Below are 12,690 nucleotides of genomic sequence, written 5' to 3' on the forward strand. Positions count from 1 at the left end.
AACAGGAGAAAGAATTCCATGTTGGTGAGCTGGGGAACCAGGGAGGGTTTCCAAAAGGAGGGTTTCCAAAAGGAGGTGGCATTTGCACTGCTCTTGGTAGGGCTGCCGGGAATTCCATGGGGTGGGGCATGGCGATTTTCCTTAAGGCGGTGTTCTGCTTCTTTTTCTGCACTGAAAGTCATTTTGCGCGGCCCTGCAGCAGCTCTAGACGAGACTCCAGGAATACCGCGGAGGCTGCTGCCTTCTGGCTCACATACTCTGTCCAAGTCCGTATCACCACACCACCCCGCCCCTTTTCTCCCACCTGCAGTCTCCGCGGCTCCGCCTCTCCGCACCCGCCTCTAGTCACGAGGGTTCCCTGCGGCTTGATGCGTGCGGGACGTGACTATTGGAAAGTGCACGTCTCACCAGTCCCACCAGACAGACATTGCCTCAAAGCAATCGCAAGGCTCCGATCCCTTTGCTTCCTGTCCAATGGTGGCTGCTCTTTTATGGGCCAGGAAAGGGCGGAGCCAAAGGAGGAGCGTCAGGAGGCACTGCAATTTCCTGGTTCGCGTGCTGTGCTCCATACTCTGCTCGCGTGGTGAGTGCATAACGGCCGCTTTCGTTGCCCCCTGAGCCGAGCCACTCGCCCCCGCTGTTTTTTCAAGATGTCTCTTTCCAACAAGCTGACGCTGGACAAACTGGACGTGAAGGGGAAGCGGGTCGTCATGAGGTAATGCTGCATGCCTGCGTGCGCGCCCTTGGGGGTCTGTCGCAGCCTCTCCTGGCTGGGCAGAGTTAGTTGCCTGTGTACCCAAAGTTGCTTTAGTCTACGGCTCAGCCCCAGGGGTCCTAGGCTTGCAGGGTGAGGCTGCCCAACGTTGTGGCTGAGGCTGTGCTAGGGTTTGCCTGCTGCTAGTCGCATTTCCCCTATCCCAGAAAGAGAACCATAGTCGCCCTTTGAGGTTGGGATCCTATTGAAGAAGAACTCAGATTGCCGGGACCCATTTTGCCCTCTTTCCTATTCCCGAAATGCAGTTCTGTCGCTTGCAGCTCCCAGTCGGCAAGCTGGGACCTAATGATTATGGTACAAAATCCTAGGCCCCAAGGAAGGGACCTTGAGAGGTCATTCGGTTGATATTTTGTTTCTCACATTTCAGTGGCCTGCATTTCAACAGTCCCTTCACAAAAGGAAGTCCTTCCTGGAGGATGTTGATATAAATGTTCAGGAGTAGAACCCCCCCCCCCCCCAAAGAGTTGGGGTGGAATGGGTGAGGTGGGGCAGGGCACGCCGGTGGATGCCCTGGCAGACCTTATGTAACAGGCCTCTGCTGCACTACCAACCATATTGTTGGACTCCAGGCCATGGTTGCATCAGGATTGTGACACATGCTGGGTAGTGGTAGAGCAGGGTGTGGCTGCTCAATCTTACTGTCCTCTATTCTCACCCCCCCAACCCCCCTGGGGTCAAAAAAACAGTGTATTAGAAGTGGGGTTGGCTCTCCGTGCACTTTGGGGTGGCCTACTCTGCACATGTGAAGCCCTGGTCAATTACCAAACATGGCTTTGCCCTTTTCTGCCAGAATTACTAGTATGGTGTATATGTAGTTATATGTGGTACATGAGTGCATGCCAGGAACAAAATTCAGGAGGACAGTTAGATATGTAACTGATGGACTTGACTGTTAGTATAGCTTTTCAGGATCCAAGGGCATTGATTTGGGCGCAGTGGGGACATAAGTGCCTGTACAGTGCAGTGCAGTCTTGTCCTTTTGGGGAAGTGATTGATTGATGGGCAAGAATGTGAGTGATGTGATCCAGCCCCTTTCCCAATTTGGGCAGGTTCAAGTGAGGGCATCTTTTGGATATTAACAGTCAGATAAGGCAGTAAGGGATCTCCCTTGACCCTAGCCTTAAACATATTAGGGCACATATGAGTTAGAGAACTGTATGTGCACCTTAAGTGTGCATGTAGCTCTCTGCTTGCCTATAATTTCATTATGGCCAATATTAGGTCACAGTTGGCCTTCTCTGCCTTGCTATGGCCATGGAGAAACACGCAGTGTCTACATTTTCCCAAATGACATGGGCCTTTGAAATCTGGACAAGGTAGGAATCAGAGCCATCCTAGTATTAGATAAAGGCCCCTTCTGGCCTGAAGGAAGGGGGTGGGCCCTATGAAAAACAAAGGACCAAGTGGACAATGGCATGCAACCAGCTCTCAGGCTTTAATTATTTACTCCCATCACCACTATGCTCAAAAGTCACTTCTGACCTTTCTAGTTTTATGCACCAGCTGAAAGACAGATGGGGCATCACATCATGCTGGTCACTTTATAATCACAGTCTTGGCCTTTTTCTCTTCCTCTTTAGGGAAACTGGCTTGAGGAATTAACTAGGCTGGGGACGGGTCCTCTGGACCTAATACCATGAACTATCTTTCTGTCAATGTTTCTTTAATAAAGATTAATGCTGAGCCTTGATGATTGGCTAATCCTCTTTTGCTGATGGAAAATGACCGGTCCAAGGTCACTGAACTGGCAAGTTGGTGGCAGAGCCAAGACTAGGACTTGAGTCTCCTGGCAACCAACCAGATCCTCTAAATATATGGACATAGTGACCAAGGACAGGTTGAAAATAGACACTTTGCCGAAGGTTGCAATCAGTAATTGTAATCTGTGGATAAATTCTATTTACTTGGGCTGAGGACAGGATATTACTTTGTTTCTTTATTATTAATATATGTCTTTTGGACAGAGTCACATTATAGGACTACCTTTTGGAAGAGCCTAGGTAGCCATGTGTTGTTTGCTTAATTCCTTTTTGTTTCAGTGCCCTTATGTGGTGGTGGTTTGCAGTGCTTTCAGAATTTGGGCTTCCTGAGTAGTGGCTGCTTCGCTTGCCTCCTCTGTCCTGTAAAAGAGAACTCTGATGTTAGCTGAGTTTTCTGGTCCCCTGGTTTTCATTGCCAAGGAAAAGTGACTGATTTGTTGAGGGAACTTTAGATAGCCAGAAACCTCTGAATGGTTAATTGCTAGGTTCCACCTCTGTTTTTTTAGGACTCCAGTTGATTTTACAGCCCTTTAAGTAAACTTCCTTCTTATTTTTGCCATGTCATTTCCTTTCATCCTCTCACAGGTTGCCAAGTCATACCACTTTACTGACTTGTAAAGCACTTCCCTTTTGCTTATTCCTTCCCACCTCCAACACCCCCCCCCCCCTTTTTTTTTTAACTTCACTCTAACTTGTTGTAACCTGTTAAGTCTTGATGTACTGGAAAGAAACAAAGAGGAAAAACCAAGAGTAGAGAAAAAAAATCTGTCAGACAAGCATAATACCCCTATTTCCCACTCAGGGACAGTGAAGCGCAGTGGTGGCCGGGGCTCCTGAGGGAGCTTTTAATGGAACTGGGCCAGGACTCCTGAGATTTCAGGTGCTAGAGACTCACTATTCTTATTCCAATGAAATCAATGTTTTTTTAAAAACTCTTTATTTTGAAATAATTATGGATTCACAGGAGGTTGCAAAGATAGTGCAGAAAGATCCTGTGTACCATTTACCCAATTTTCCCCAATAGATACATCTTACATAACTGTAGCACAATACAAAACCAGGAAATTGATATTGGCACAGTGTGTATGTACAGTTGTGTGCCATTTTATCACACGTGTAGATTTGTGTAACTACCACTACAATCAACATAGAGAACTGTTCTATCACCACAAAGATCTCCCTCATGCAACCCTTTTATAGCTGTACTCCCTTTCCTTAGTCCTCCCTCCTCTTGGTCCCTAATCCTTGGCAGCTACTAATCTGTCCTCTGTTTCTAAAATTTTGTCATTTAAAAAATGTTATATAAATGGAATCATATATTATGCATGTAACCTTTTGGGATTGGCATAATTCCCTTGAGATTCATTCCAGTTGTTACATGTATCAGTAATTCATTCTTTTTTTAATTGCTGAGTTGTATTCTGTGACATGAATCTACCACAGTTTGTTTAACCATTCACCCATGGAAGGACATTTCATTTGGGTTTTCAGGTTTTGGCTATTACAAGTAAAGCTGCTGTGAACATTCGTGTACTACTTTTGGTGTGGGCATATGCTTTCATTTCTTTTGGGTAAACACCTAGGAGTGGATTTGCAGGACTGTATGGTAAGTCTGTGTTTAACCCTTTAAGGAATTGCCAGGCTGTTTTCCAAAGTGGCTGTACCATTTTACATTCCCACCAGCAATGTATGAGTGATCAGTTTCTCTGCATCCTTGCCAGCATTTAGTGTTGTCATTATTCTTTATTTTAGCCATTTTGATAGGTGTATAGTGATATCTGATATTGTGCCTGAGACAGAGCTCAGGAGTATTTCAGGGTAGTGGAAAAGGAAGGTATATGGATTTGAGATAAAAGTGGAAAAGGTGGAATGTGTGGGCAAGAGAAGTTCTTGTGGTGTAGATCTCACAGAGAAGCTAAAAGCAGAGCTATTGAGAGTCTAGGAGGTGATGAGGGAAAGTAATCCAGAGGTAATCAGAGAAGAGTACAATCCCGTTTTCTTGGTAAACTGAAGCTATGGCAGCTTGGATATATGAGGCGGTTCTTGAATATTTCTGTCCAAAGAAATTCCATTCTGTAAGAGAGATTGGGGGTAGGGAGCAGCTCTGCATAAGGTGGCTTGTGTTCACCCTCTTGCCATTAGCCTTTTTGATCATGGGCCTTCTGGGAAGCTGCATGTGGGAAAATGACACATGGTAATGGGATATTCTGTCTTCTTTGGAATGCAGTTTAAGACTGGCAAAGGCCTTGTTCAGTATATTTAAAGATGCTTAGAACCAGAAGTAAGTGGCCTGAAACTTCCTGTTGTAGAGCACGTCTTCCGAGGTGTACTGCGTTTATTTTTGAAGACCTTCTTTAATTAAAATGTTTAGATACAGATTTTTTTTCCTTCAATCCACCTTGAAATGACTGCTCTTCAGCCAAGTAGATTGGAAGCTGGCCTAGGAAGATAGGATGTTTGGTGATATTTTCTTTATAGGTTTGTAGGTTTTTGTGTCTGCCAGGCCTCACCTTTAATGAGAGGAAGGACTAGTGAAGATGACAGGAAAGATGGAACTTTATGATCAAGGACAGTAGCAGTCTGGCTTTTTTTCTTCTTAAAACTTATTATTTTGAAATAATTTCAAACTTACCGAACAGTTGCAATGATAACAAAAACAAAAAACAACAAAACAAAAAAAACAAAGGTATACCAAGAACTCTGAGAACTCTAACATATACCAACCACCCAGATCCACCAAATTTAACATTTTGCTACAGAGCAGCAGTATTCTTCATGAGGTCATATCTTCCCATATGCCCTTTGTGATTGGTGCTAGATATTTTTAATACTTGTAGATCTACCTTTGAATCACAAAATTTTATTTTGGAGAGGCAACGTATTTAGTAAAAGCTAACACTTATATGGAACTTACTGTGTGCCAGGTAGTCTTCCAAGGACTTTATAAATTAATCTCATTCTCACAATAACTATGAGGTAGATACTATTATTTCCATTCTACAGATGAGAAAATATCAGTTAGAGATGATTATCTTGGCATGCAAAACTTAGGCCTTAAAAATAGCTACCTTTAATCAGATTGAAGTATGCTGAGGTTCCAAGGGTTTCAGAGAAATAGGGAAGGAATTACTGGTTCTTAAAAATGGTAAAGCTGTAATCTGTTGGGTAAGAAATGAAAGACTTTAGTAAGTTACTTGCTTGTGTCAACTTGATTACTTCCCTTTGAATTGGTTGTAATTTGGACAGGGTCATATGCCCCAATCTTTCCTGTCAGGCTAACTTATTTTTATTGTCTATATTTTGCTTGAAGGGTATTGTGTGAATTTGTTACTGGACACTGGGTTTCTTTCTAATCTCAAGGCCCCAGGCTTTCTCCAAAAAGAATGATATTCCTTTGTGTGTTTTATTTTTTCCAGTTCAATTTTTTCCTTTCTTTTTTTAATCAAATTCTTTTTATTAGTGAAATTTTAGGTTTTCAGAAGAATCATGCAGAAAATAGAGTTCCCATCTACCCACCCTTTTAACATCTTGCATTAATGTGGTACCATTGTTAAAATTGATGAGACAATATTACTATGATTGTACTATTAACTATAGTCCTAATTTACATTAGGTCTCACTGTTTGTATTGTATAGTTCTCTGGTTTTTAAAAAATTTTTATTCTCTTAACATATATACAACTTAAAATTTCCCTTTTCAACCCACATTCAAATTTACAATTCAGTGCTGTTAATTACACTCCCAATGTTGTGCTACCATCACCACCATTACCAAAGCTTTTCCTTCATCACAAACAGAAATTCTATAACAATTAAGCATTAACTCCCCTTTCCCTATCCATACCCTAGGCCCTGGTAACCTGTATTCTAATTTCTGACTCTGAATATCCTTATTCTAATTATTTCATCAGTGAGATCAAACAATATCATTTTGTATCAGGCTTACTTCACTCTACATGATGTCTTCAAGGTTCATTCATGTTGTCACATGTATCAGAATTTTGTTCCTTTTCACACTGCATAATATTCCATTGTATGTATATATTTCATTTTGCTTATCCATTCATTTGTTAATGGATGCTTGGGTTGTTTCCATCTTTTTGCAATTGTGAATATTGCCACTAAGAACATTGGTGTGCAAATATCTGTTCAAGTACTGGCTTTCAATTCTTTTGACTATATACCTGAAGTGGGATTGCTGGGTCATATGGTAATTCTATACTTAACTTTCTGAAGAACTGCCGAATGTTTTCCACAGGGGCTGCACCATTTTACATTCCCACCAACAATGAATGAGTGTTCCTATTTCTCTACATCCTCTCCAAAACATGTTATTTGTCATTTTTTAAATAGCCATTCTAGTGGGTGTGAAATGTGGTTTTGATTTGATTTGCATTGTGGTTTTGCTTTGCATTTCCCTAATGGCTACTGATGTTGCGCATCCTTTCATGTGCTTACTGGCCATTTGTATATCTTTGGAGAAATGTCTGTTCAAGTCTTTTGCGCATTTCTTTATTTGTCTTTTTGTTGTTCAGTTGTAGGATTTCTTTATATATTCTGGGTATTAAAGACTTATTAGATATGTGGTTTCCAAATATTTTCTCCTGTTCTGTAGGTTGTCTTGTTACTTTCATGATGAAGTCCTTTGATGCACACAAGTTTCTAATTTTGATCAGGTCTCATTTATGTTTTTTCTTTTGTTGCCCATGCATTTGTACTTTTGGTGTAAAGTCTAAGAAATCCCTGCCTAACACAGGTCCTGAAGCTACTCCCCAATGTTTTCATATAGGGATTTTATAGTTTGAGTTCTTATATTTAGGTCTTTGATCCATTTTGAGTTGATTTTCTGTATATGTGAAGTGGCGGGGGGTGGGGGGGTGTCTGCCTTCATTCTTTTGCATAGGGATATCCAGTTTTCCCAGCACCATTTTTTTTTTTTATTTCTTATGAGCTTTTTTTTAATTAGGTTTATTTTTTCAAATTAATTTTGTACATTCTTTTTTTATTGAGATATAGTCACACACCATGCAGTCATACAAAGTGTACAGTCAGTTGTTCACAGTACCATTATATAGTTGTGCGTTCATCACCAGAATTAATTTTTGAACATTTTCATTACCACACACGCAAAAATAATAATAATAAAAATTAAAGTGAAAAAGAACAATTAAAGTAAGAAAGAACACTGGGTGCCTTTTTTTTTTGCCCCCGTTTTTCTACTCATTCATCCATACACTGGACAAAGGGGAGTGTGGTCCATATGGCTTTCCCAATCACATTGTCACCCCTCATAAGCTACATTTTTATACAATCGTCTTCGGGATTCATGAGTTCTGGGTTGTAGTTTGACAGTTTCAGGTATTTACTACTAGCTATTCCAATTCATTAGAACCTAAAAAGAGTTGTCTATATTGTGTGTAAGAGTGCCACCCGAGTGATCTCTCGGCTACTTTTGGAATCTCTCACCACTGAAACTTATTTCATTTCCTTTCACATCGCCCTTTTCGTCAAGAAGATGTTCTCCATCCCATGATGCCAGGTCTAGATTCCTCCCTGGGAGTCATATTCCACATTGCCAGGGTGATTCACTCCCCTGGATGTCAGATCCCATGTAGGGGGGGAGGGCAGTGATTTCACCTGCCAAGTTGGCTTAGCTACAGAGAGAGGGCCACATCTGAGCAACAAAGAGGAACCCGGGAGGAGGCTCTTAGGCACAATTATAGGCAGGCCTAGCCTCCTTTGCAGCAACAGTCTTGCCAAGGGCAAGTCCCGTGGTAGAGGGCTCAGCCCATCAAACCACCAGTCCCCTATGTCTGTGAGCATATCAGCAACCATTGAGGTGGGGAAGCCCAACACCCCTGCATTCTCCACCAGCTCTTCAAGGGGGCTCTGCATATTTTTTTCATTGTTTTTTTTTAATTAACTCTTTTTTAAAAAAAATTAACTCTATCAAAAAAAAATGAAAAGAACATAAAGTAAAAAAACATTTCAAACAAACAAAAACTAACAAGGGAGTAAGAAAAAGACAACTAACCTAAAATACCTACTTTACTTCCTACATGTTCCTCCTCTACCCCAAGAAAATAACCTAATATAGCAACATTTCTGTGAACTTGTTCCTACCATACCCATCAGAAATTAACAAACCATAGTCATTTTTGGGCATTCCCAGAACGTTAAATTTGCCCACAGTAGATTATCTGTTCTGATTGGGTTATCATTCCCCCTCCATTAATTGCTCTCTATCTCTAGTTCCCCTACATTCTACATTATAAACCATTTATGTTACATTTTTCAATGTTCACATTAGTCGTAGCATATAATATTTCTCTTTTTGTGCCTGGCTTATTTCACTCAGCATTATGTCTTCAAGGTTCATGCCTGTTGTCATGTTTCACGACATCATTCCTTCTTACTGCTGCGTAGTATTCCATCATGTGTATGCACCACATTTTATTTATCCACTCATCTGTTGAAGGACATTTGGGTTGTTTCCATCTCTTGGCAATTGTGAATAATGCTGCTATGAACCTTGGCGCCAGCACCATTTTTTGAAGAGACTGTTCTCTCCCAATTGAGTGGACTCCGTACCCTTGTTGAAAATCAGTTGGCCGCAGATCTGAAAGGGTCTATTTCTGAACTCTGAATCTGATTCCATGTCTGTCCTTGTGTCAGTACCATACTGTTTCGATTACCGTGGCTTTGTAAAAAGTTTTAAAATCGGGACATGTACATCCTCCAGCTTCGTTCTTTTTCAAGATGTCTTGGGCTATTCAGGGCCCCTTTCCCTTCCATATAAATTTGATGACTGTGTTTAAACTTAGTCTTCCAATGCACGAATGTGGAATGTCCTTTCATTTATTTAGGTCTTTGATTTTATTTAGCAATGTTTTGTAGCTTGCCGTGTACACGTACTTTATATTCATGATTAGTTTTATTTCTAGGTATTTGATTTCTTTTAGTTGCTATTATAAATGGATTTTTTTTCTTGATTTCCTCTTCAGATTGTTCATTACTAGTGTTTAGAACATAACCAATACCTGTCACTTTGCTGAATTCCTTTATTAGCTCTAGTAGCTTTGTTGTGTATATTTCAGGATTCTCTGTATATAGGATCATGTCATCTGCAAAAAGGGAATTTTTACTTCTTCCTTTCCAATTTGGATGCCTTTTATTTCTTTATCTTGTCTAATTACTCTGGCTAGAACTTCCAGCAGTGTTGAATAACAGTGGTGACAGTGGGCATCCTTGTCTTGTTCCTGTTCTTAGGAGGAAAGTTTTCAGTGTTTTAACGTCGAGTATGATGTTAGTGGTTGGTTTCTCATATGTGCACGTTATCATGTTGAGAAAGTTTCCTTCTATTTCCAGTTTCTAAGTGCTTTTATTAAGAAGGGGTGCTGGATTTTTCCGTGCCTTTTCTGTGTTAATTGAGATGATCATGTGGTTTTTATTTTTCTTTTGAGTGATCTTAGCTTTATAAGGGCCCAGAAATAGTATCAAAGGAATAAGAATGGAGATGTATTCCTTATTACTCTGTGTCGCCCAGCTATTATTCTTAGATACTATCATGCCAGGACTAGATAGAAATCTTTTATGGAACTGACTTTAACTTCCAAGGCCTTCAGGGCTAGTTCCTGTGATTCAAATCATAAGCTCAGTGTGTTCTTACAAAAGGAGCACATTTGTGTAATCATCCAGGTGAAGAACCAAAGAACACCAGAAACCTAGACACTTCTGACCTTATCCAAGGCATCATTCCTACCCTCCTCCCCGTGGCTAACCACTATCTTGAGTTATAACACCACCGACTATTTTTCAGGTGAATTTTTTTGTTTATTTATTGAGGTAAAATTCACATAACAAATAATTAACCATTTTAAAGTGAACAATTCAGTGGCATTTAGTATATTTACAATATTCTACAGTCAGTACCTCTGTCTCGTTCTAAAATATTTTCATCACCAGATAAGGAAACCCCATGCCCTTTAAGCAGTTACTCCCTTAAGGTGAGTTTTGAACTTCCCATTTATTTAACTGTTTCATTAAAACCTCTCCTGCTCTTTGAGGGAACAGCAAGTTGTTCGTGCCCTTTAATCTGAAACTTTGTTTCTTTTTTAGAGTGGACTTCAATGTTCCTATGAAGAACAACCAGATAACAAACAACCAAAGGTAAAGCCCCTGCTGACTCCTGGACTGGGTTTAAGATGCATGTGGGTGTGGCTGTATAGGATTAAATGGTTTTCCATGTACGGTAACTTAAGCCATATGATCTTGGGTTTCCACCAACCCACCGTCTGGTCTGCTTTTTTATGAGAACATAGAAATTGAAAAAAAAAATCATAAGAGTGATTTTTTCTTTCCCGTTTTTTTGAAAATTTGAAGAATTTGGAGTTATGCATTTTTTAGAATATCAAAGCTTAAGGTTACTTAGCTTCCCTTGCAAAATGAAAAACTATGCAAAGAAGGACTGTTTAATACCAATAATAATTAAACTTACATGTAGTTTTTTTAATACACTTTTGTTGAGATATATTCACATACCCTACAATCATCCACAGTGTACAATCAACCATTCACAGTAACATCATATAGTTGTGCGTTCATCACCAGAATCAACTTTTGAACATTTTTCTTACTCCAAAAAAATAAAAATAAAATAAAAATAAAAGTAAAAAAAGAACACCCAAAACATTCCATCACTGCCCATATCCCAACCTGTTTTTCATTTAGTTTTTGTCCCCATTTTTCTACTTGTCTGTCCATATGCTGGACAAAGGGAATGTGAACCACGAACTTTTCATAATCACAAAGTTGCACCATGTAATCTACATAGTTATGCAGTCATCTTCAAGAATCAAGGCTACTGGGTTGCAGTTTGACAGTTTCAGGTATTTCCTTCTAGCTATTCCAATACACTAAAAACTAAAAAGGGACATCTATATAGTGCATAAGTATGCCCTCCAGAGTGACCTCTCAACTCCATTTGAAATCTCTCAGCCACTGAAACTGTGCTCTGTTTAATTTCATGCCCCCCTTTTGATCAAGAAGATTTTCTCAATCCCATGATGCTGGCCAGGTCCAGACTCATCTTCGGGAGTCATGTCCCATGTTGCCAGGGAGATTTAAACCCCTGAGAGTCAAGTCCCACATAGGGGTGAGGGCAGTGAGTTCACCTGTCTTGTGGGCTTAGAGAGAGAGAGAGAGAGGCCACATCTGAGCAACAAAGAAGTTCTCTGTGGGTGACTCTTGGGCACAATTATAAGTAGGCTCAGCCTCTCCTTTGCAGCAACAAGCTTCACTAGGGCATGCCCCAAGATGGAGGGCTCATCCTACCAAACTGTCAGTCCTCAGCATTTGTGAGAACACCAGTAACAACACAAGTTGGGAAGTCCAAAATTTCTGCATTCTTCCCCAGTTCCCCAGGGTCCCTGCAAATATATCCTCATTCTCTGCCCAGATTACTTTGGGATGTATCTGAATTTCACACTAACCCGAACAAACCTACCAGATCACACTTCCTATTCAAATTCCATGTAATTACGGTGTTTGAATAAACTGACTGTACAAGTTAAAAATTATTTAGTGTGCTACAGAAAATATAGATCCTTCGCCAAATAAACATCTCTTCCCTTGGTCTCACACAAAAATTGAAGTTTTAAAACACAGTCAATATCGTCTTTTACCCTTTGGCCTGATTTGCCTTAGTCCTAACCAGATCTGCTTCATTCATATCTCTAATTGAAGTCTTTGGTCTGATTTGCCTTAGTCCTAAGCAGATCCTATTCATTCATATCTCTAATTGAGGTCTGAACTCTTATTCAGCTTTTTTAACAGTTGCTCTATGAGGTAATACTGACATTTATAGCTGCTAAGTTCTAGCTCTGTGTTTTAGGTGTCACACAGATACCCAAAGTTCCAGAGACAGACCAAGTTATACACAAGAGCTCAGCATCTCAGAATTTAGAGATAACCATTACAACTCAGGAATAGATGTGACTGCTGTAAGAGCTTACAATCTAGGTACCATTATGATAAGTGTTCCCGTGATAAGCTGTGCTCTCAGATTCATTTCTCAGAGTTTACACATTGTTATTAGTCCATATTAGTGAGGTATTATAATGTTTGTCTTTTCGTTTCTGGTGTACTCCACTCAAA

General features: G+C 40.3%; 1 protein-coding gene across 1 annotated transcript in view; it reads left to right on the plus strand.

The window, feature by feature from the left end:
* The first annotated feature begins 525 nt into the window (after nt 1-525).
* Nucleotides 526-12,690, plus strand: part of PGK1 (phosphoglycerate kinase 1) — a 28,790-nt gene continuing 16,625 nt past the window's right edge. Inside the window, exons 1-2 of the mRNA XM_037821566.1 lie at nt 526-715; nt 10,654-10,704. Coding sequence (XP_037677494.1) covers nt 651-715; nt 10,654-10,704 — 116 coding nt within the window. The 5' untranslated portion in view covers nt 526-650. The remainder of the gene's footprint in view (nt 716-10,653; nt 10,705-12,690) is intronic.

This window comes from Choloepus didactylus, chromosome X, assembly GCF_015220235.1.
Source record: "Choloepus didactylus isolate mChoDid1 chromosome X, mChoDid1.pri, whole genome shotgun sequence".
NCBI lineage: Eukaryota > Metazoa > Chordata > Mammalia > Pilosa > Megalonychidae > Choloepus > Choloepus didactylus.